This window comes from Brassica oleracea, chromosome C3, assembly GCF_000695525.1.
Source record: "Brassica oleracea var. oleracea cultivar TO1000 chromosome C3, BOL, whole genome shotgun sequence".
Lineage (NCBI taxonomy): Eukaryota > Viridiplantae > Streptophyta > Magnoliopsida > Brassicales > Brassicaceae > Brassica > Brassica oleracea.
In genome coordinates this window covers 22,157,097-22,182,351 of record NC_027750.1, presented here as the reverse complement: position 1 = coordinate 22,182,351, position 25,255 = coordinate 22,157,097, and the positions used below count along the sequence as shown (strand labels likewise).

At 32.7% G+C, this 25,255-nt stretch overlaps 1 protein-coding gene and 1 pseudogene across 1 annotated transcript; one reads left to right on the top strand and one right to left on the bottom strand.

Annotated features, from left to right (window-relative positions):
- Positions 1-2,044: 2,044 nt before the first annotated feature.
- LOC106330117 lies at positions 2,045-13,585 on the top strand (annotated as a pseudogene).
- Positions 13,586-21,526: 7,941 nt separating this feature from the next.
- Positions 21,527-24,022, bottom strand: LOC106332025 (heat stress transcription factor A-1e-like). The gene is made up of 3 exons (XM_013770478.1): positions 23,684-24,022; positions 21,823-22,973; positions 21,527-21,737 (listed from the first exon to the last, which is right to left on the bottom strand). The coding sequence occupies exons 1-2, from the start codon at positions 23,936-23,938 to the stop codon at positions 21,861-21,863; spliced, it is 1,368 nt and encodes a 455-aa protein (XP_013625932.1). The 5' UTR covers positions 23,939-24,022; the 3' UTR covers positions 21,527-21,737; positions 21,823-21,860.
- Positions 24,023-25,255: the final 1,233 nt, after the last annotated feature.

Below are 25,255 nucleotides of genomic sequence, written 5' to 3'. Positions count from 1 at the left end.
AATATAAAGAAAAATAAATAATAAGTAAATATATAATATAAGTAAATGCGCAGTTTAAAATATAGATATTACGTAAATAGAAAGTATAACAATGGAAATATACAATTTAAAGAAAATAGAAAATGTACATTAAGATTTAAACATCTATCTTAAAATGTAAAATAGAGATATAAAGTAAATAAAAAGTACAAGAAATGGAAATACATATACAGGAAAATAAATAATAAGTAAATAATGTAAATATATAATATATGAATTATATATATAATAATAAGTAAATACACAATTGTTTTAAAAAAAATGGAAAAAGTTCATTAAGCATTAAATATCTATCTTAAAATGTAAAATATATAATATAAGTAAATACACAATTTAAAAAAATGGAAAAGTACATTAAGATTTAAATATCTATTTTAAAATATAAAATATAGATATTACGTAAAAAAAATAAGAAATGGAAATAAACACTTTAAAAAATGGAAAAAGTACATTAAGATTTAAACATCTATCTTAAAATGTATGTCTATCTTAAAATGGTAGTAAATTATATAAAAATGGAAATACCACATTAAACAAAAAAAAATTAAAATTTTTTGTTTTACATCAAGAAAGTCCTTATGAAATTCATTATTCCATAAACATCAACCTCACACTATCAAGAAAAACTTCAAAGCACTCGAGCAAAAAAATGGTCCCACCATCAACTATTGTCGTCCCAAAAATCTTTAATGACCTTGAAAGAGATTTTTTATAACAACGAATTTTTTGTTAGGTGGATTCATTGTTGGGAAACCCTCAACTTCCAAAAGCCAAACTTATTCATGGGAATTGAATTGCTTTTCATAGACTCAAAGGTATTCTTACAAATTTAAATTAATCTAATCCATAATTTTATTGTTAATATTCATATTACTCTTTCATGATCAAACCATTACAGTTAATAACCATTCAAGCGTTTATCCTGAAACACCTCTTTCCTCGCCGAATCAGGTATTGGTTCATGTTGATTTAGTATTGTTTTTGGTTTATTAACCGGTTTAGGATGGTCCTATTGTAAATATAATTTAAGTTGGTTTAGCATATATTATGCTTAAAATAACTTAAATTAAATAATAGTAATATTATGCTTAAAATATAATTTTAGAGAGTTTTCAAATATAGTTTACAGAACATTATAGGTGATGAATTTAATTTATTAAATTCTTTTATTACTTAAAACTAAGTTTTTTTAAAAACATACTGAGTTATAAATATCAATGCTGGATTGGTGAGTATAACATGAAGACAAAAATATAAATTGTGGTCGATCCGAAAATACTCTGCAGTTTAATTAAATATCTAAAACATTTATTCCAACACTCAACATATAGTTTTGCTAAATATGATAACTAGATAGCAAACAAAATTACAAAAAAATATTTAAATTGTAAAAAATATGTTAATTTAACGTGTTAAAATTTAAAAATAAATTTAATTATGATATGCATCTTAACATTTATATAAATATATATCATAACCTAAATATAAATAATTTAACAACTTAAACTAGAAAAAAATAAAAATCTCGGACGTAGTCCGGGTTAATCCCTAGTCTATCTATCTATATATATATATAAAGAAGAGTTTGCTTCCCTCCTAGGCTGTCCACATAGGATGCCACGTCAGATACTCTATATCAAACTCGGCTTTTCATTAAAGTGATGTGTTTATAATTATTGGGCTACGTTATGTGTATAACTGAGAATCACCCGCATCTTGACCTGCTATGAAACATGGTTAGAATGCTGAAGGTAGAAACAAACTTGCTCATGAATTAGAGATGATGTTTTCAAGCGTAGAAGAAGAAAAAAGAAGGAAAACTTCATAGATTAAAGGTCAACCCCCGTTAAAGGTAAAACCCCACATTTTCATGTTTCCAACTACTTTCGTTTGATTATAAGCAGACAAATCATCATCAAAAGTTTTGGGGTGAGATCATTTTTTCCTTACACTTGCTAAACCTTTTCTGTATACTCGGCGAGGAAATGATTTTGATCAAACAGAGATGGAACGAGTGCGGACAACAACTTCAATGTGCATTCCTCATATAGCCACAATGCGACCTGACGACATGAACCGGGTATGCTATATAAACCAAACCTTTAGCCAAACCCCGATATTTTGTGTATTGGTTTTGTTCTAAATCGAGTTTCTTGTGTAGTACGTGCAGCTGTGCGTGGAGAAGACGGCCCAGCTGAACTGGAGCAGAAGCTATGTCAATGAGCGGTGGTGATTGTGAACGCGTGCGATCTTCGGGAACTCATCCGCCACAGGCAACTCCTAATGGAGTGAGTAGAAAAAATCAAATAAAACTTAAATTTCCCCGCTTTAGTCCCCTTTGACATAGTTTTGCTTATTCTCCATTGGCTGCTTCTTTTATTTCTTCTACCAAACGGTGAATATCAACAAAATATATTTCCATGTTGTTCTACTGATCTTTGTTTAGTCTCAACTCCGAAGGTGTTGTCAATCTTCTACAAAGTCCATTATAGTTTTAACCAAAGAGTAAAAGCCAGGTAGACAAAGAACTTCAGATTAAAATGAAGCGTTAGATGTATGACCTTCTTATCAACAAGTTCTGCTTCTTTGTGATCTGATAATCCGATCCTCTAAACTTTTTTTATTCTTCTTTTCTTTATGTGTGTTCATCTTAGGAAAATATAAAATTAATTTTGCTTTGTACATGGTTCAACACATTGTTTCAATTAGGAATTTTGAAGACACTATCTTACGAATAAGTTAATGAAACTTTCGTGGCCGGTAGTGTGTCCCTCTGAAAAAAATTACATAATAAAACCAATAAAATTCTTAAGATATGGTCATCGCTTTTGATCACACTGATCACGTTACAAATTTTTTTTATCAAACGTTGTTTTCTCAAGTCTATCAATAGACTTAGATGTTTGATTATAAAATCTTTAGCAAGCTGTTGTTACAAAAAAAAAAAAAAGCAAACTGCATAATAGAAAAATGATATAAATTTTTCACTCCACTAACTTAACACTTAAACATAGATATAAAATATGTTAACTAAAAGAAGGTTCACGTCTATAGTTAGTTTTCTAAATATTTGATCTATTAATAGATGTTACTACTCTATAAAAAAAGAATGGCGAGGATTTTTTACCAAATATGTAAAATATAATAATATAATTGTGATTTTTTTTATAACCAAAAGGAAAAAATTAGCTAATATATTCTATATAACTTCTTTAACAATATATATTTCAGAAAATATTTATGGCGAAAGTATCAACTAAATTTGAAAATTATCCCAAATTTATTTTAATTAATTTCATAATACATTATTGGTCACTTAGGAAAGTTATATTCATTTTCGCTCTACAAAATTTAACTAATATCTATTTTTAAATAATAAAATTTATATTAAATATTTACTTTAACTATTTAAATTACTTTTCAATTTTAATCTCGTCCGTAGGACGGGCCGGCCCTAGTGTTACATAAAATCCTCGACTTTTTCAATATGATAAAACAATTATACTTTAAGTTGCATTAAGGAAAGTAATGTGAGGATATTCTGTTAATTTATTTTAGTAGGCTTATGGTACACTGGACTATATGTTGAACATTGTTTAATGATCCATCCATAACAATCAAATTATTTATTTTTTGAAAAGCATGTTATTTATTCTAATCTTATTATATAAAGCTTGGTTCTTCAAAATTGCTAATTAACATGATTGCGACACATGTCAATTATATATTTAAGATTGTGACATGTGTTAATCTATCTCATAATTAAAAATATATATACTAAGATATTAACAAAAACAAATTTTATTAAAAATCTTATTATATATATTATTTAATAGTAACTAGGTGATTTTTCCGTGCTCATGCACGGATACAAATATTTACAAAGTAATAAAATCCTTATAATTGATTAAATTTTTATTTCTATTTATTGATAAGTTTAAATTATTTTATATTTTATATATTAGAAAGACATATATAATATTTTTTTTAAATTACATTATTTTGTTATCTTAATTAGATATATGATTTTGGGTTTAATAATTTGGATCAGTTAAGTTATTTTTCGTATGTTGAGTTGTATCTATTTTTCCAGTTGAATTTTAATTATACAAATTCAGATTATATATAATTTAACTTATTTTCTCAAATTTCTAAATATGTATTTATAAATTGATATATTTTGTTTTGGCTTAAATTTATGAGAAAAGTTGAAATGTTGATCAGAAGTTCTGTATGTGAATCAAATTTGCAATTTTTTAAAAAACATGTCGATCATTAGAGTTTTAGAACGTAATATTAACCTATTCAATTTTATTAAATACTGTATTCATAGGAAAAAAATTGTTAATAGAATTAGATTTGAGATAATTACTTGTTTATTTTATAGATATTGAAACATTCACATAACATTAGGCTTGAGAATCTGTCATAAAGAAAAAAAAACTGTATGAAATTGTGAGGGAATTTGCTTAAACAAGAGATTGAATAATTATCCAAGATTAATATTATTTTAGAAAATTTATAACTAAGAAAAAAAAAATATTTTAGTGTATTGAAGTAAATACTGATTTGGTAACTAAATTGACTTTTTAAAAAGATTTATTATATTTTAAATGAAAAATATTTAACTAAATGTTATTAACAATCGTAGAAAAATGTTATTAAACAAAAAGTATCAAGAATTTTTTATGAAAGTGAGATTTTTATAAAAGGAAATTCCTTTTTAAAATCACATGTTTTAGATATCAAAATATTATTTTTCTTAAGATATTATTTTCGATACTAAATTCCTTTATGATATTGATATGAGTTTATTAAAAAAATATTAAGAAAAACGAAAATATAAATAGATAATATTAGTAATGTCAATTAGTAAAATAGTTAATGAAATTAAGATTTATATAAAAATAAAATTCTTATTGTGAAATTACATGTTTTAAATATAAAAAATTGCTATGTATTTTTAGTTTTAAGATATTGCCTTTTTGATACAAAATTTATGATTATATATATATATATATATATATACATACATATCTATTAAAAACGAAAATAAAAATAGTTTATAGATATTTTGAAAATACATAGACATTTTCCATTTTTTATTTAAGAAATATTATTAATAAAAACTAAAATTGAATTTTGATAATGGAAATTACAAAATACTATTAATTCATTAAGGTTAACAATGTAATAAACATTTTTGAGAATTAATTATGAGTGCGACACGTAGGAAACTGACTTTTTCAAATAATATTATAGAGATTTTCTTTTTTTAAAATCCTAATTAAAAGATAATTGCAAAATATTATTTGATAATTATTTTCTTTCTAATATTGTGACATGTTTTTAAATATATAATGATTAAAAATATATATAATAAGATAATAAAAACGAATTTTGAAAAAAAACTTCTTTTAAAAATTATTTAATAGTAAAAACGATTTTTAAAAAATATTTAGTAGTAATGTTTTTAGAAATTTTCCTTTTTCAAAATCGTAAAAAATAGATTTGAAAACAATTTAGTTAATATAATTTTTATTTTCTAAACTTTTAATGAAAATATAATTATAAAAGGTTATATCGAAATTGGTTCTTCAAAATTGCTAATTAACATGATTGTGACATATGATAGTTATATATTTAAAATTTTGATATGTGTTAAACTATATCATAATCAAAAATATATATATACTAAAATAATAAAAATGATTTTTCTCAAAAATTAATTATAAATATTATTTAATAGTCTTATTATTATTATTACTATTATTATTATTATTATTTTTTATTATACTGTTTGTTTGAAAAGATACTAAAGATAGAGAATTATAAAAGATAAACATTAACTTTTAAGAAAAAAATGTTAAACAAAAATTAATTGTAAAATCCTACAAGTACAATAAATTATCCCCTTAACTATATTTGCGAAGTGATTTTACCACATGTCTTCTCTACAATCAATTTCACAAAACAAATATCAAATGGCTACTGGAATTGATGACATGGGTTCCGTAAAAATATGACATGTATAATTTCATTTAATGTTAATTTGTATTTTTTGGCAAACTTATTAGAATATGGTAATAATTCATATATTACATTTAATATTGATATTTCTTATTGGTAATTTTTTTTAAATATGACAATAGCTCATACATCATCTATAAAATAAATATATTCATATATAACATTTCAAATTTCGAAATATTATTATTTTGTATAATTATACAATTGTATTACTAAAGCTTTCAAAAAATTTTACAATTTTTTAAAAAATTTAAATATCTAATCGTAAGATCATTAGTTTCTTATATCTCTACAAATTTTATAAATATTGTTTAGGCTAAACTTTTGATAATTATACAATTTTATATCATTTTTATTATTTTTATACAAATTGATTTAATATATATCAAATCAATATTAAATATTAGTAAGAAAATAGTAAAATCTATAATATTTAATGAAATTTATTTTTAAATATAAGTTAGATTTAAACAAAAAAATTTACTTCACATGGTGCAGGAAAAAACCTAGTTTAATAAAAACATGAAGAAAAACTAACTTTAAAATAAATAATATTACTTTTTAAAAAAGCATAATCAAAAGAAAATTGTAAAAGTACTCTTATTATTTTCTTATAAGTAAATAATTTTTTTTAATAGATAATTGTATGTTAAAAATTATGACAAAAAATAGCTACAAATATTTCACATCTATATTTAGGTTTAAGCTTCCACATATTATTTTTACAAAACACAATAGTATTTACATGAAAAATATTATCTGAGTATTTTCTTTTAATATTTTGATACAACTCAACTTCTTATTATCCTTATTACATCTTATGATGCTAGCATAACTTTTAATTTTGATATTATTATCGTGCATGAGTATGTGTGAATATGATAAATATGTGTTTATATGTATAAGACCAAATATATAAATAATTAAACAGAATTTTTCTATTAAAAGTAAAATAGTTGTATAAAAATCTAAAAGAGATAAAATAATTAATTTCCTTTTTAAATGTCTAAATAAAATAAAAACGTAAATGTAATCTTATTTTTCTTATAAATAGCTAACTTTAGTTTTTTTAATAATTTTGTGTTAAAAAATATAAACCAAAATTAATTTCAAATATTTTTGCTGAGATGATTGTGATATGTGTCAATTAAAACTTCCATTATGTGAAAATAAATTTTTATTTTCCTAAAATCTTAAACAAAATAGATTTCTAAAAGAAAATTCATTTCTAATCTTAACCAATTAAGAAGTTTTCCTTTTTTTTAAATCGTGACTAGAGAGAATTGTAAATTTTTATTTAATAGTAATTCTTACTTAAAATTTTTAATGATAAACATGATAGTAACAATTATTCAATTTACAAAAAAAACTGTATATTGAAAAAAGGGAATTTTAAATATTGCAATTTTTTTTAAAAAAAAACTAGTTAATATTAACTGGAAATAGTTATTTGATAGAAATTTTATTTTTTAAAATCCTAGACAAAATATAACTGTAAAAAATTATGTAATATTAATTTACTTTTCTAAAATCCTACAAAAATTTAAAAGAATATTTGATAATTGTTTTCCGTTTTTATAAAAAAATCCTAAACAAAACAAATTTGTATAATATTTTTAAGTCCTAACCAAAAGAGAATTGTAAAAATTTATTTGATATTATTTTTAAGAGAGTGTTTGATGATGAACATGATACTAAAAATTATTTAATTAACAAAAGAAGTGTAAAATTAGTATTGATACGAATTGTAAAAATAGCAATTTTAAAAATATTTATTAATAAATTAAAAGAATTATTTGATAGCAATATATTTTTTTTGAAATTCTAAAGAGCGGATAATTGTAAAAGGGTATTTAATATTATTTTTTTATTGTAAATAAAAAAGAGATTTTTAAAATAGAATGTTTTCCTTTTAAAAAAAATCCTAGCAAAATAAAATTTTAAAGATTTCTTTAATAAAACATTAAATTAGTACATAAGAACATGTATAATGCTGTCATTGATTCGATTGATGTATTTAACTTTCGTTTCTTTTTACTTTTCATTTCTTATTTCAGATTGTGTTCAGTTTAAATGTTTATGTATATTATTTTCTCTAATCCTTAGTACAAAGTTTATAATAACTCATCTATGCACCATGATTATAAAAAACAAATATTAACTTGAACTTATGTGTGAAAACAGATTTTAATTATAAAATAAATATCAAACAACATATGCAAAAAACAATCATAATACTATAATAAAATGATTTATTATTTATGGTGTTTATTAAATTAAAACATCAAACAAAATCCGTTGCAACGCAACGGGCTCATATCTTGTAGTTATATAAAGTATAAAATTAATTTTGTAAGAAGTATGTTGATTTATAAATGAAATTGTTGTATACAACATAAGTAAAATCATCTCCAGTTGTCCCTCATTTTAAAGGAAAACATAAGAAAATATTCAGTTAAAAAAATTAAGGGAAATCCTTACATTATTTTATATTAGTTTCTGTAAATTGCAGAAGTAAAATTAAATGAAGGCAAGATAAGTAAATTACAAAGAGGAGAATGAATATGCCGTACGAGGGAGAAGTATTATTTGATTTCGTAAGTAACTTGCTGAACAAGGATCTAGAGGTCATACAAAGACTAAAGGGTTTGCTCATACTCCATGTTAAAATTCATGTAGAAGCTCTGATTAAAATACTGTTCGCATTGCTGGCTCGCTTTACAAGACTATATTTTTAGTTGGTCAGCACATAAAGCAAGGGTAATAGAAAACTAATTTGATTTGCCCAATTGGCTTGACAAAACAATATATATGTTTTTTTGTTATTAGTAGCATAGAAATCAAGTTTATAGAAAATTAATCTTTTGATTGTCCAAATAATAATAATAACTAGGTGACCGGCCCGCACCCTGTGCGGACATAAAAAAATTCAAAATATGGACTAAATCTTATATGATTTTATAAGTAACGGATTTTATACTATGTCAACAACCGTCTTTGGGAGAATTCATCAGGCGTGGAAAAAAGATCGCACACCAATTTGAGATGGACGAGAGGGAACAAAGTAACTTCAGTATGAAGAGGCAGATATTGTGTGTACCGTGTACTTACTAAAATCGTGCTAACAGGAGCTTATTATGCTAAGTTAGTAATTACTCAATGATTTTAGGAATAGTTAGCTGATCTCTTTACATAAATCGTTACAAAATCTATAATAATTGATTTTTGTCTGAAAACTAAAAATTAAAATATATTTTGAATCCTGTTTTTTAACAATTAATATATACTAAACCGAATGGGTTGTGTTTTCAAAAAACCCGAATGGTTTCAAAATTGAATCTAATTCATGTAATATATGTAAACCGGTTTAGTGGTTCACAACAATTATATTACTAAAGTAATGGAATAGTCCTAGTTCGAAATGTTAATCAATTAGATTTTGGCACTTGATTTAACAAAAGTGGTTTACTTTCATTGTAAAAAAAAAAACAATATTGGTTTACTAAATTATCTAAACCGATTGGATTTGTAGTCAAACGAAAATTGAATGTCATTTTATGGTTATAGAGATATTGAAGAGCAATTATTGGGTCAACCAAATGCTAATGGGCTTGCAGCTTGCCTTCATAATTGGTAAATTGAATTTTAAACTCAGTAGCGTTCTATTGTAATTTTTTTGAAAAAATCAGGGTCAATTATTATTTGTATTTCACTTTTAATAGATTAGATATTAGTAAAGAATGCACGTTTAATAGGAAACTAATTTGGTTGACCAAAAGAGATGAAAAACAGAAAAATTCCTCCTTGTGTTAGATAAAGATAAACAAGGGTAAAGTATTTATACAAGTGTGTTAGGTCGGATCCAACCTTATCGTATTGAGCAACATATATATCTCTTTGTTATCAAAAAAAAAAAAAACATATATATCTCTATAAGTCTAAACTTATCTCTAACATAAATATAAACTTATTTTGCTATCAAGAAGCCATCGATTGTTTCTGTTGGACAGGTTACGCGCTTCTCTCTTACACGTCGTCTTGAGTTTTGTTTGATTCACTTTTTTCTTTTGACTAATCATTTATCAATCACGGTAAGAGATCTTGTGTTATTTCCGCAAACAAATGCGAGGTCTTTACCGCCATTGTTTGTTTCATTATTCTCCGCCCAAATTAAGGGCCTATGTATGCAATGTAGAGGTTACTGGTTAGGATTTGGCTTTATTCTTCTGCATTGGAGAAACAATTTGAACTTACCTGTAAATGTCTGCAACGTGGTGAAATCATGATTTGAAATATGAAGCAATGAATGTTACAAAACAAAGGAAAAAAAGAGAAATATTAAGCAATAAGTGTTACAAAAAAAGAAAAAGAAAAGAGAAATATTAAGTATGAGATTAGACCTTAGCCTTCCTGGATTTGGAATAGCCATATTATCAGTCCTTTATCTTAGATTGGTGTTCTTGTGTAGGTTGGTGATTCGTCTTCAGGTGGGCTTAGCTCAGTACAAGAACCTCTAATAAAGCAAAAGCATAGCCCAGAAAACTACTGTGTTCTTGCAGCCATTCCCCAGTGAGTTCTATCGTTTTCATGTGTTTAATACCAACTGTGGTCCCACAAAGATTGGTTTTGACAGTTTATTACCAATGTTTCTGCTAAAAAAGAAAGCAAATGTGGGGTTTGCCCATGGATTTGTTTTAATGCTTACTAAACAAGTAATTTTATTTCAGGTTTCTCTTCCCAGCTCTTGGAGCGTTTCTTTTTGGCTATGAGATCGGTGCAACGTCTTGTGCAACCCTTTCTATTAAAGTAATGGCTTTAACCTTTTGTCTGAGAAAAAGAGTGCATAGCTATTAAGGTACTTAAGTTTGAACTTTTCTAAGCTGCTGTCTCCAAGCTTATGTATTATTTAGAAGATATCCCCACTTACATGACAGCTATTTCATAGTTCACACCTGCATGTGCACTGTGCAGTGCCATTGTGTTCCCTTCAAACGTTCACAGATTTGTTAATTACGCTGCTTTTCTTTGGCCTTTTGTACAGTCCCCTACGCTAAGTGGAATTTCATGGTACAACTTGTCTTCAGTGGATGTTGGTATTATTGTGAGTCTATAATTCACCTTTCTTGCTTCTTCTACGTAGATGTTTTTTTTCCTCCTATTAGGATGTGGAAAGGAAAATAATTGTGCTTACAATTTTGTGCAGACTAGTTGCTCACACTATGGTGCCTTAATTGGATCCATTGTGGCATTTAATGTTGCCGACATTATAGGTATGTTTCTTCCGTTTTTTTTAATCTTTGTTACATAGAAGCGTCACCATCTGAAAGAAACTCAATTTTGGATTGATTTTTTTTTTCAAGGAAGAAGAAAAGAGCTGATTACTGCTGCATTATTATATCTTGTTGGAGCCATTGTGACTGCAACCGCACCTGTCTTTCCTGTCCTGATAATTGGACGGGTTGTGTATGGCATTGGGCTTGGACTGGTAAGATTGGTCACGGACTTTTAGTATTTGTCTGCGTAAACTAGAGTATGCATGTGTGATCTTCCAGATATATATGTTTACCGTTCAGGGTAAGATGTTTTTTTTTGTATCATGTATTATGTATGAATCCATGCAGCTATGGAGTACATTTTTTAGCATTCTTCTTAAATTGTAAGCTGATATGTTCCCATGAATTTAGACAATGCACGCGGCTCCGATGTACATTGCTGAGACTGCACCTAGTCAGATACGTGGACGTATGATCTCACTAAAGGAATTCTCCACCGTCTTTGGGATGGTTGTAAGTTCTCACATCTCTGCCAACTTCAGAAAAATTATTTCTAAGTTTTTCTATTTTGAAATAATTTTTGTCCACCAAGCTAAACTGACACATGTAATTTTTATGAAGGGAGGATATGGAATCGGTAGCCTCTGGATTACGGTTGTTTCGGGTTGGCGTTACATGTATGCAACAATTATTCCTGTACCAGTTATAATGGGAATTGGAATGTGTTGGCTACCAGCATCTCCTAGGTGGCTTTTACTGCGCTCTCTATCCATGGAAAAGGAGATGTGGAGAGACTTCAACAGGCTGCAATCAAGTCTCTTCGCCGACTTAGAGGGTCTGCTGTAGTTGATTCAGCAGCTGAACAAGTAAACGAGATTTTGGCTGAACTTTCCTCTGTGGGTGAGGATAAAGAAGCTACAATTGGTGAACTGTTTCAAGGAAAATGCTTGAAAGCTCTTACTATAGCAGGAGGTTTAGTCTTGTTCCAACAGGTTAGTGCAGTTATTTCATCATATGTCCTTAGGAGAAAGGAACAATAGCTAAATATATATTGTTTGTTTTTTTTTCAAATGGCAGATAACTGGACAACCAAGTGTGCTTTATTATGCACCATCAATACTACAGGTTCTCTTTTCATCTATGTTGAAGTTTGCTTTTGTTTCACTAGAAGGGAACTCGTCAGATAATCCTAACTTGTTTCCTTGTACCACTACATATTACCTGTTAGACTGCTGGCTTCTCTGCTGCAACTGATGCAACTCGGATCTCGATTCTGCTCGGTCTATTGAAGGTATTCGTCTTCATCCGACGAGGTTGTATATTTCCATTTTGAAGACTTAACGTGGTTCTTTACTGTTGCAGTTGGCTATGACTGGAGTTGCTGTTATAGTGATTGACAAACTTGGAAGGAGGCCTTTACTTCTTGGTGGTGTTAGTGGCATGGTTTGTCCTCTGACTTCTTCAGTCGATTTATGAGACAACAAACCTAAATGATTCAGAAACTTAGCCCATTTTGTATATTTGATTGTGTAACAGGTGCTCTCATTGTTCCTCCTGGGGTCATACTACATATTCTATAATAATGTACCAGCTGTTGCTGTGGCTGCATTGCTACTCTATGTGGGCTGCTATCAGGTTCAGACTTTTTCTCATCAAACTTTATTCTTGGCAACGTTAAGTTGTGATCTCAGAAGATTTACCATCAATGTTGCAGTTATCCTTTGGTCCTATTAGTTGGTTGATGATGTCAGAGATATTTCCCTTAAAATTAAGAGGCAGAGGAATCAGCATAGCAGTGCTTGTGAATTTCGGTACAAACGCACTTGTGACATTCGCTTTCTCACCTCTGAAGGTAAAGATTCTAGAACCAAGAAACTTTCAAGTCTTAGAGGTTGTAGCTCACCTGGTATTGTTTTTTGCAGGAGCTGTTAGGAGCTGGAGTCCTGTTCTGCGGATTCGGAGTGATATGTGTACTATCTCTCTTTTTCATATACTTCATTGTGCCTGAGACAAAGGGTCTCACTCTTGAAGAAATTGAAGCCAAATGTCTCTAAAAAGGTTTCTCATCTTAGCTCCATTTTCGTTGCTGCTTCATTTGCTTGAGGCTCAGAATGGAAAAAGCAGTAAACCACAGATGGCGTCGCCATTTACCATGGAATTTAACTGTTTGGTCAAAAAAGATTTGGTACAGTGTAGCTCGTGGCAATAGCTTGGCTAGTTGGACAACATTTTTTTATATTTGAATGGGGTCTTAATATGTTCTGTAAAGTGTAAGAAATTCCTCATACATTGTTGGACCACTAATGATTTGAACCATGTACCAATCATCTTAAACGTGTCTTCATTTATTTATTTTTTAAGTTATAATAGTTCAATAACAAAAAAAATTAAATTTAAATTCCAACGTTTTTGCATTTAAGGGGTTCCGAGCGGTTTGAATCGATTTATAGCAGACGTTTGCGGTTGTGGGCGTTTGCGGATGTAGGTAATTATGGTTTTAAACGTTACAAAGAGATTTGTACAACTAGTACATCGGTTAGAAATTGGTGCATTTGCGGGATACTTATGACTGGCTAACTACCAAATGCATCAGTGGTTAAATAACAAATTAACAATATTTATATTTTATATAATTATAAAAATATTAAAAATCATATTATTATATTAAATATAAAATTGATATTTATAAATTATACTATTAATTTTTTAAAAAAATTATACAAAATATTTTTGTTTTTAAAATTTTATAGTTTAAATTAAAATATAATATATATATATATATATACAGATGTATATATGTATATTTTAGTATTACTGTTATTTAAATTTTAAAATTTAATTGAATATTTTATTTTATATTTATATAGATTTTTGTAAAAAAAAGAAAAATAATTACCCTCCCGTAATCGTCCACAACCGCAAACGCTGGGTGGAACCAGCTTTTGAATTTAAAAGGTTCCGAGCGGTTTGAACCGATTTATAGCGTTTTAGTGATTGTTTCAAAACACTACCAAACGCAAAAGCTGTGTTTGCGGGTGCTATCAGAAAAACCAGTCATACCCTATTAAAATTAAAACAACCAAAATCGATTAAAAGTTAGTGATTTTTAATTAATCCTTACAAAATCTATTAGAAGATACCCATGTACAAATTAACATATATTAAATCTTTTCAAAATAGAAAACAATATAATATATAACTAATTTTTAAATCTTTTCAAGATTTGAACTGTCATCGAGATCAAACCGAAATTCTCCAGACTCTCAACGTACGGTCTCTGAGTATCATCGCTACAATATGAGTGATCACGTTGAGAGAAGATACGAACACCAACCAAGGAATGCGCCTAGGTTGGAATGGCAACCAGTCCGTGCAGCAGAAAGAAGGACAGATATACAGGCCAGGCCAGTGGTTGGACAGGAAAATGAGCGTGATGCAGTGCCGGAAACAGAGGAGGAACGAAGGCGAAGAATCAAAGGAAAATCCATTGTAGGGACAACTTGTGAGAAAGAAGACAACCAGGGTCCCATGCGTGTAGCTAGTGGAGTTCTTAAAATTTCTGAACCAATTCCCATGCAGATCCCTGAGAATCAGGTGTACGTGGAAAAGGGTGGGGCAAAATCTAACATAGAGAAAGCCAATGAAGTGCTACAGAAGTCATCTATAAATGTGGATCTTTCCTCACCTGGAATAAGAGACAAGCGGGAACAAGAAATAGCGAAAGGAAAAACAGGACATGGAGATAAAGAAACAACTGAGGATGATCAACAGCTAATGAGTGAGGAGGAGATAAATCAAATGATGGACCAATATGCAAGTGTTAATTTGTATATGGACGAAGAAATGCTAGAAGATGATGATCTCCTTGATGAAAGCATGGAGGAGGATGTAGTGATACCAGAAACTCAGGAGGTTGCAAAACAAACTCAGCAGGAGAAAAGGGGAGAGGATCAAGCTCTGGGAGGGGTAGGAAAAGAGAAAGAAAAGATAGAAAGAGCAGGAACAAAAGCAAGCGAGGAGCTGGATAGATCCAAAAGAGGCCCGCCAGAGAAACAACAACACACTATCACTAATAAGCGTCGGGGAATGAGAAGCCCAGATCCAAAAGGAATAGCAGCGTCAAGGAAGCTCGCAAGCAGAGGGCGTGTTTCTCCTAAAGGCAAACAGGCTAAACAAGGGCGTCTACATCCCGGGAGAGTTTCAGGCGCAACAGTGGTCCCTCGTATTGAGGTGTATCCTTCGGCTGTTAAAGGCCGAAAATTTTCTACTGTATCAGGTTCGGTGGGGTCCCAGAAACCACCCAGTACGCATATATGAGTGCCATCGCCTGGAACTGTCAGGGGGCAGGAGCCTACCTGACTAAGCAACACCTAAGGGAGTTGCACCGCTGTTTTCACCCTAGTTTTCTTTTTCTTTCAGAAACAAAAAATAATTTTTCTTTTATGCAAGACTTTCAAATTGAGTTTGGTTATGACAATTTATGCACCGTGGATCCTGTTGGTAGGAGCGGTGGTTTGGCTTTGTTCTACATGAATGATTCTGCGGTTGATATTATTTTTTCAAATAATCGTATGATTGATGTAGAAGCGCAGATTGAAGGACATAAAGTGTATATCACTTTCATGTATGGAGATCCGGTGGTGGAATGCCGTGAAAATGTATGGGAACGCCTATCGAGAATGGGCTTAAGAAGGACCGGCGCCTGGTTACTGATAGGCGATTTCAATGAGATTACAAGCAATGCGGAGAAGAAAGGAGGGAGAAAAAGATCTGAAGCATCATTTCTTCCATTTAAGAATATGCTTGCTTGCTGTGGTATGATTGAGTTTCCATTTGCAGGAGACCCCTTATCTTGGGCAGGTCGGACAAGAGCAGGGAGAGTACGATGTCGTCTAGATCGTGCAGTCGGCAATGAAGATTGGCATCAACTGTTTTCCCACACGTATGTGGAGTATTTATTGAGATGGGGCTCGGACCATAGACCTATACTAGCAAGGTTCCAATCCAGGAAAAAAGAAAACAAGCGAAATTTCAAATTCGATAGGCGGTGGATTGGAAAAGAAGGATTCCAAGATACAATTAAGGAAGCATGGGCATCGTCTTCTCTAGACCGCGATGCCAGTCTTTTTGAGAAGATCCGGGAGAGTCGGAGAGCTATCTCACGATGGAAGAAGAAGCACCCTTCCAATAATTTACAACTGATCGAGAAGCTTAAAAAAGAACTAGAGCGAGCGCAAGAAGATGACAGGATATCAAGTGAAGAAGAGCTGGATATAAAATGGAAGCTATGTGCGGCCTACAGAGATGAGGAGCTGTACTGGAAACAGAAAAGTAGGAACCTCTGGCTACGAGCAGGAGATAGAAATACTAAGTATTTCCATGCGAAGACGAAGCAGCGGAGAGCCAGAAACCGTATCACGCGACTGAAAGACTCGATGGGGCAGTGGGTCGAGACGGAGGAAGGAATAGAAGCGGTAGCAACTGAATATTTTCACCACCTGTTCTCTTCTTCGAACCCGGAGAACATTGATGATACACTCCGGTTTATTACCGCGGCAGTCAACTCTGATATGAACCAACAGCTTCTGAAAATTCCTAACGATGAAGAAATCCGGCAAGCAACTTTTGCGATAAACCCAGAAAAGGCTCCAGGGCCAGATGGAATGACGAGCTTGTTCTATCAAAGGTTTTGGAGTACGATAGGGCCTGATATCTGTACTATGGTACGCAACTTTTATGAGACGGGAGAGCTCGACGAAAGGCTAAATCAGACTAACATATGCTTGATCCCGAAGACAGATAGACCAGCTACCATGACAGAGTTCCGACCGATCAGCTTGTGTAATGTTGGATACAAGATTATCTCTAAAATTCTCTCGTCCAGATTAAAGAGAATTCTTCCGGAATTGATTTCCGAGACTCAATCAGCCTTTGTGGCTAAGAGACTGATAACCGATAACATACTGGTGGCGCAAGAAATGTTTCATGCTCTTCGAACCAATCCGAGCTGTAAAGAAAAATTCATAGCAGTCAAGACAGATATGAGTAAAGCTTATGATCGAGTGGAATGGAGATTCATGGAGGCCCTGCTGCTGAAGTTTGGATTCGACCATCACTGGGTAGGACTGATAATGAAGTGTATATCCTCAGTCTCCTATCAGGTTCTTATCAACGGGGAGGCAAAAGGTCATATCATGCCATCGCGGGGTTTGCGCCAAGGCGACCCGCTATCCCCTTTCCTTTTTATTCTCTGCACGGAAGTTCTTATATCACATATAAAACATGCAGAATCCTCTAAGGCGATTACGGGTATTAAAATCGCAAGAGAGAATCCCCCAATCTCCCATCTCTTATTCGCGGATGATAGTCTGTTCTTCTGTCGAGCAGATCAACCTCAATGTGAGGAACTGATGCGAATCATTGACGTCTACGGTAAAGCCTCAGGACAACAACTGAACAAATCAAAATCTTCAGTTCTGTTCGGTTCTAAGGTCGTAGCGTCCTCTAAACAAGGTCTGAAAAGATCACTTGGAATAACAAGAGAAGGAGGAATGGGGATGTATCTTGGGATGCCCGAAAAGATATGTGGCTCAAAGAATCAAGTCTTTTCATTTGTTCAAGAGAGGATGAATGGAAACATCAACAACTGGTCGGGTAAACTACTTTCACGAGGAGGGAAAGAGGTGCAAATAAAGTCCGTAGCACAAGCTACACCGACCTACGTGATGTCATGCTACCTTGTACCTCAAGGGATTTGTAAAAAACTATCCGCTGCTGTGGCGAGATTCTGGTGGAGCACAAAAGAAAATAATAGAGGCCTCCATTGGGTGGCTTGGGATAAAATATGTGTTCCAATAGATGAAGGGGGTCTTGGCTTCAGAGATTTTCGAGATTTCAACCTTGCACTGTTAGCAAAGCAGGTATGGCGACTCCTTGTGTATCCTAACTCTCTCCTAGCGCGCGTCCTCAAAGGACGGTATTACCGGCACTCGAACCCTTTGAGAACAGGGAAAGCTCATAACCCATCCTACGGCTGGCGCAGTTTGATGGCGGCTAAGCATGTGCTTGAAGGAAACCTATGCAGAACAATTGGAACGGGAGCGAGGACAAAGGTATGGGAGGACGTCTGGATCCCAGGATCTCCGGCTAGACCGGCACGCCCAGCTCAGCTGGACTATGATCCGGACCTAAGAGTGCATCACCTTATAGATTTTGAAACGAAGCAGTGGGATGAGGCCTTCATCTCTGAGGTGATAGATGCAGTAGATATTCCATTGATCCTTGACTTAAAAATAAGCAAGACAGGACGTCATGACGGCTATGTCTGGAAGCATACGTTATCGGGGAACTATACTGTGAAAACTGGATACGAAGTTGCAGTGGCACAGAGGAGAAACCAGAGTGATATCCAGGTTTCCGAACCAAGTATACGGGCTCTAAAGACGAAGGTATGGAAACTGAAGACTGCGAGGAAGATAAAGCACTTTCTCTGGCTAGCTTTATCGGGCTTTGTAGCTTCTGCAAGTAAGCTCGTAGAAAGACACTGCGGTACAGACACAACATGTCAGCGATGCGGATCAGCAGTGGAAAACATCAACCACATTCTCTTTGAATGTCCACCAGCTCTACAATGCTGGGCACTGTCTGATATCCCTTCACCTCCGGGGCTTTTCCCGTGCTCATCTTTGTTTGTGAATTTCGACTATCTTCTTCAACAAGCGTCCATAAACTCTAGCCTGTCCGAGTCCTTCTCGATGTTCCCTTGGCTAGTATGGTATATATGGAAGGCGAGAAATGATAAGTGTTTTAACGGCAAAGACATATCACCGGTCGATACACTCCAGCTAGCTACTCAGGAAGCCATAGCATGGAAAATAGCTCAGCTGGGAGAACCTCTGGAGGACTCAGATGTGACAACGATGACGCAAACAAACCAACCTACGGGAACGTCTTCGGCAGACATCTGGACCTGTCAAGTGGATGGATCCTGGTCGGCTAAAGAAGAATGGATGGGGCTAGGCTTTGTGTTATTTGCAAATGAGGAGATTATCTTAGAAGGACAGAGGTGCTGCACTCGCGCACAAGCACCACTTCACGCCGAAGCGGAGAGCCTAAGCTGGGCTATGAAAGAGGTCACGAACCGCGGATTCCATCGAGTAAGATTTGAATCTGACTGTCAGCAGCTGGTCAACATCATCCTAAAAGAGGAGGAATGGCCTTCAATGGCGAATGAAATAGAAGACATAAAAGCTACTGCTACATGCCTTCAAAAATTTGAGTTATCTTATATATCTCGTTCTTTAAACTTCCGTGCGGACTCCTTAGCTAAGGGAGGACGATCACGTGCTTTGAGATTTGAGAATGTAAACACTTTGGTTCATCAAGGGCTCGCTCATGCAGCAGGCCTAAACGAACCAGTTTGAGTTTTTAATAATATTTACTTTGATGTCAAAAAAAAAAAAAGAAGCAAATCTACACAAGACACTATCACAAATTCACAATTCTCATGCATTAATGATGTTTTGATTTTAAATGGTTATAAATTTTATGAAATTTAAAGTACCACACCGTATAAATATCCTACGTCATTTGGTCGAATCAAACAGCCTTCAAATTTTCATAATTGTTGATAAAAGTAAGTGACTATAATAATCTCGAGTCAAATATTGTTTGTATACACTCATTACGTTGCAATTAATGGAGAATCAAGAGGGATCAGGAAATGTTCCAAGATGGGAAAATATGGATAAAGACATACTTTCAAACATTTTCAAGAAGCTCGACGTAGTAGACGTTATCATGGGAGCATCACGAGTGTGCATCACATGTTTCCTTGCCTCTCACAACAAAACTATATGGAACACCATCAAACTCAACGATCTTGATTCAATCATTTTGGATAACCCTTTCAACCCTAATATTCAGGCTAGTGGTAGTCGATACCAGCTCAGGAAGATCTTAATTGAGATCAACAAATTCTCCCGTACTGTCCCGAATTCTTTTTTCTTCAACGTATATTGCAATGTAGCAGAAGAGGAGCTTGCGATCATTTCTAATGGGTACGCAAAACTATGTTAGTTCTTGTATTTCACTTCACTTTTGAGCTAGCTAGCTTTACATAGTATAAAAATCTGATATAAATCTTCTTCTCCCTTTTTATAAGGATGCCGAACATCCAAAAACTTGCGTTACCAATGTGGACATCTCTAAATATAAATTCAATTCAGTCAGCCTTTAGTAAATGGCAGAATCTTCAAACGTTGATTATTCAACCATTTATATCAATGACGGTACGTGAAGTCTCCAGCGTTGAGCTTCAAGCCATCGGAGAAAACTGTAGAAATCTTACAACCATGAAATTTACTGCTATGTTGAGCAAAGACCTTGCCAATATAATTGTATGCAATTTTCCGAGCCTCGAGCGACTGAGCCTTTGATGCAATTATGCATGTATAGATGCATCAATATCGCTCATCATTGGCCTTCCAAACCTAAAGATATTTAATCTTTCACATTGTATTTTTACGCAAAATACCGGAACTGGCAAGTCGTGCATATTAGGAATGAGACATAAGGACGAACTTGCACAAGCCGGCACTAAAAAGCTTGTCGGGTTTATGGTGTGTTGTTCGGACTGCACAATTTGCCAGTACGTATGGAAACACGCGAATAATCCAAACCGTTACGGGCTCGAGTTTCGTTATGTTAAGAAAGAACGGTGGAAAACAGATGAGATAAAAGAACTAGAGTTATGAACCTATAAAAACAAGACTGTTATATAAATATCTATTTTAAAATTTTATACTTTTATTTGCGCAATAGAAATTATGTAATTTCTTATAATATATAACTTATATATAATATATATAACTTAAAAACAGATTCATACTGACTTTGTAAACCACACTGGTAAGTCCTTATCCATGTGAACGACGGTTGAATCTTAGCACGTGATGCTAAACTATCCGCTTTCGAATTCTTCCCTCGTGGTCAATGATAATTTATTTATTCGATGATAATTACTTTATTCGAGTTAAAGATAATTATAACCCCTTCATTGTCGGTAAAAAAAAAGATTTTACTTTCCCTATTGTTTCCTCTTTGTGTTGTTGGTTGCGGTTTGTAACGAGTGCGAATTTTTCCATTTGATTTGACACGTTCCAACTTCCAATGAAGTAGTATCTACTATATCGAACAAGATCAATGATTTATCTCGGAAGTAAGTCGATATACCCACACATAAATGCTAAGTTCACAAAGCCATAGTTCTTTTATTTTTTTTAATCACACATTGACAAGAACGAGAGTTTGATACATAGATACACCACCACCTCCTTCTGATCATTATACTTTTGTTGCTGCAACTCCACAAAACTTAACCCCCATCTTCTACATCTGCGAGAACAAGTGGGGATTTAGCACAAAGTTTCTTGAAGGTGTGTGGATATTTAAAACTCACAAATAAAGAAAGATGGATCACCTCTTGAGAGTAAAGATTATGGAACTTGCGGCGATTTTTCATTTCCTGAGCACATCTGATGAGAGAAGTCCCATCTGTTCAGTAAGATGGTTCATTTGTTGATTTTTGCCCAACATATTCCTCAGGTTACGTTGTAATTCTAGCTGCTCCATTATTAACTCATTGTCCACTGACCCTGACACTAACTCATCTGTGATGCCAATCCCTGGAGACTCACCAAAGAACTGTTCCCACAATGAATCTCCAGCTCCAGGAAGCAACTCATTTATGGCTCCATCACTTCCTAACATCATTGACTCATCCAAAACAGCCATCATTGGATCCAAACACTCTCCATTGTCTGTCTCGCATCCAACTAGATCCGAACTTGAGCTCCCAGAAGCTACTACTGCTCCTTGCCTTGGAGCTAGCAGATCAGCTTGAGCATAAGGGTCGTGATGTTTCATTGCAGCATTGGATGAAACATCACTGAATGCAACTCCAGATGCTCCATTTGAGGAGCTCCCATTGGCTGAAAGGTTAGGAACATCACCCAAAAGAAAGCTACCATGATTGTTGGAGAGGGGCTCATGACAGCCACGTGAGCTACTCATACTTTGTATCTGTTGGAGCACACTGTTAGCTGATTCGTTCATCGATGACTGATACCTCACAATCTGGCGGCTAAGACCATTAACCCCATGACTCCCACTACCCTTCTGATTCTCAACAGGTAGCCTCCTCTTCTTGTTGGACTCAGAGATGTGTTGGTTCCCTTCACTACTCTGCTGTGAAAACTGGTTCAAGAACCCTGGACTTTGGACAGCCTTCGCTAGAAACGACATCATTTGCTGCTGCCTCTGCTCCATCACATGAACTTTCTGCCCTACATTCTGTAAATGATGTTCTGTACCTTGTTGTTGCTGCCTTAACCTCACAAGCTCTTGCATAAGGACGTTCTTATCTCGCTGGAGTCTCTCAACTTCTTCTTCCAGTCCAAACTTTCCCACTTCAACGCATGCACCAACAGATGAGTGCTGGACTTGAGGTTGCTTTTGAGGCTGCACCTGAGAAGGTTTTCTCCGGTTAATACTCTTTAGCAAATGCTTTTGGCCTCTAACAAATCCCTCATTTGCAAATTCCCAGCGTTCTGGATCAATTTTTCTGAAACCCTGAAAAAAATTGATGCATGAAGAATGGAACAGATTGTACATAGAAGTATAAACATAAAGACCATTAAAAACTTCAATATATAACAACTATTCCAGAGATAGTAAGACATGAAAAAATCTCTCCAATGTGCCTAACTACAGCAACAAACTATATACCATGGTTCAACAAAACCAATAGTTCTTAGTTTATTGACATGTACCTGGAGAATAACATACAAACGAATGGAAAAGCTAACGTGGGACAACTGAACTGATAGAAAATATTGATTTGTGACTTAGAGCAGAAATGGAACTGTTGAAGCAACCAACTCTTCAGACACATATGAGCACATGTCCAAACAAGCCTGCAAAGTTCGATGAACCCTTTTGGTAAGTAAGAAAAGCAAAGAAGAACAGGAAAGAAGGCTATGTAATAGTACTTTCCTGGTTAATTCAAAAAAAAAATAGTATTCTCCTCATGTTTTTTTTTAACCTAAGCAAAAATCATTTTGGAAAATGGGTTGAGACCATTACACTTAGAAAAGAAAATAATAATATATCTTCACTCAACGAAGTATACATGTACACAAATACTAGTAGAGGATATCTACAAAACAAAAGACTAACTATATACGCAAAATATGGATCCACACTTCAGCAAAGTCAGTGTTCTACCAGAATTGAAAATTCTTTAGGAACATCAATCACATCGATGGATAATTCATACTTACATAAGTGTTGAGCTGCCTGACAAAGCTGGAGAAGTTGTTGTGCTTGAAGTACTTTGGTAGAAACTGTTTAGCGAACTCAGGCACGTTCCACACGACGAAGCTGTTATTCCCACTGCTCCAAGACACAACCTCGTCGGTCAATGGATCATCAACCATATCGTAGGTCTTGCTCAGAAACGGAGGAATAGAGCTCACCACCGTCGTAGACGCAGAAGAAGAGTTCGCCGCCGGTACAGATTCACAAATCGATCTCATACCTATACCAAAAGCTTAAATCCAAACTTCAAAGATTTCTTCTAAGAGAGAGAGAGTTTCTTCTTCTACAACTTAGTTTAGTCTACAAAAAGCTTGTCCTCTGCCTCTTATATTTATACTCAAAAGTTTTCTTAATCCAGAAACGATAACGTGTCCCATTTTCCACCGTTGATCTGATTCTTCCACCCGTTCGATTTGCATTTTTTATTAAATTAATAATTACTTTTAGATAAGAAATACCACGTGGGCCACTGATAAAACGTACTTGACCTTTTTTATTCATTACCGTACCTGGTCTTTTTTACCTAATCACGTATCTGGTCCTAAGCTTTTTTTTTTCATACGTGGCACTTTTCACTCGTTGAATTATTGGATCCGGCCGCTATTATTTTATTTTTAACGTTTCTTTCTTCTTTCTTCTGCGTTTTGCTCTGCTACTTCTTGCCGCTGTGGAAGAAGGCCGATACTAAAAAAATTAAATATTTTTCAATACAATTTAGAAAACAAAAGACTAAAAGACCATATAACACTGTATTATTGGTCTAAATTAACATTGTCCCTATAACTTGTCTCTACAGTAGAACCTCTATAAATTAATAATGTTGAGACTTTGAAATTTTATTAATTTATATAGATACTAATTTATAAAAGTTTCCTTGTTATAGATTTATTTTTTATTTTAAAATATGTTTATTCTAAGATAAAAAAAATATTTGATTTTAGTGCGTAGAAATTAATTATTATTTTTTAAAAAAATTGACATCTATATTAATTTTATTATATTATTTGGTGTATATAATATATATTGTATAGAACTTAAATGTGGTTTTAGATATAATATTACTAAATCTTATCAAAAATATATTGTTAAAAGAATATAAAGATACTTCCATAATACAATTAATCAATTAATGCATCACTATTAATAAAATTGAAATAAACTATTAATCTTTTTTTTAAACTATTAATCTATGAACACAAATAAAATTGGTTAGCTTCAGTGAAGCGGTCGACACGATTCTTGTGCCTCTCCTTTCTCAGAAATAAACTTACACATACGTACTTACACGTCACACATACATACGTATACGATAGTGAATCAGATGATGCGACTACACAATTTGTTATTAGTAGTCATTGTAATCGGAAATTTGCAAACCTTTTGATCAGACACTTATCCGCCTTCCTCCATAAGTTTTATGACACTTAAGTTTATAGATTAATCATATGAAAAATTAAGAACTCTTCGAAAAGCATTAATTCATAGTACTATGAACTATATATTAACGAACCTAACATTATTAGAACATGGCTCTT

Bases quoted from the DNA above. Each gene is read 5' to 3' on its own strand.
- LOC106332025 (XM_013770478.1), bottom strand. From the start codon at position 23,938: ATGAGATCGATTTGTGAATCTGTACCGGCGGCGAACTCTTCTTCTGCG. The intron at 22,974-23,683 runs GTAAGTATGAAT...AATTTTTTTCAG, and splicing joins TCAGGCAGCTCAACACTTAT to GGTTTCAGAAAAATTGATCC.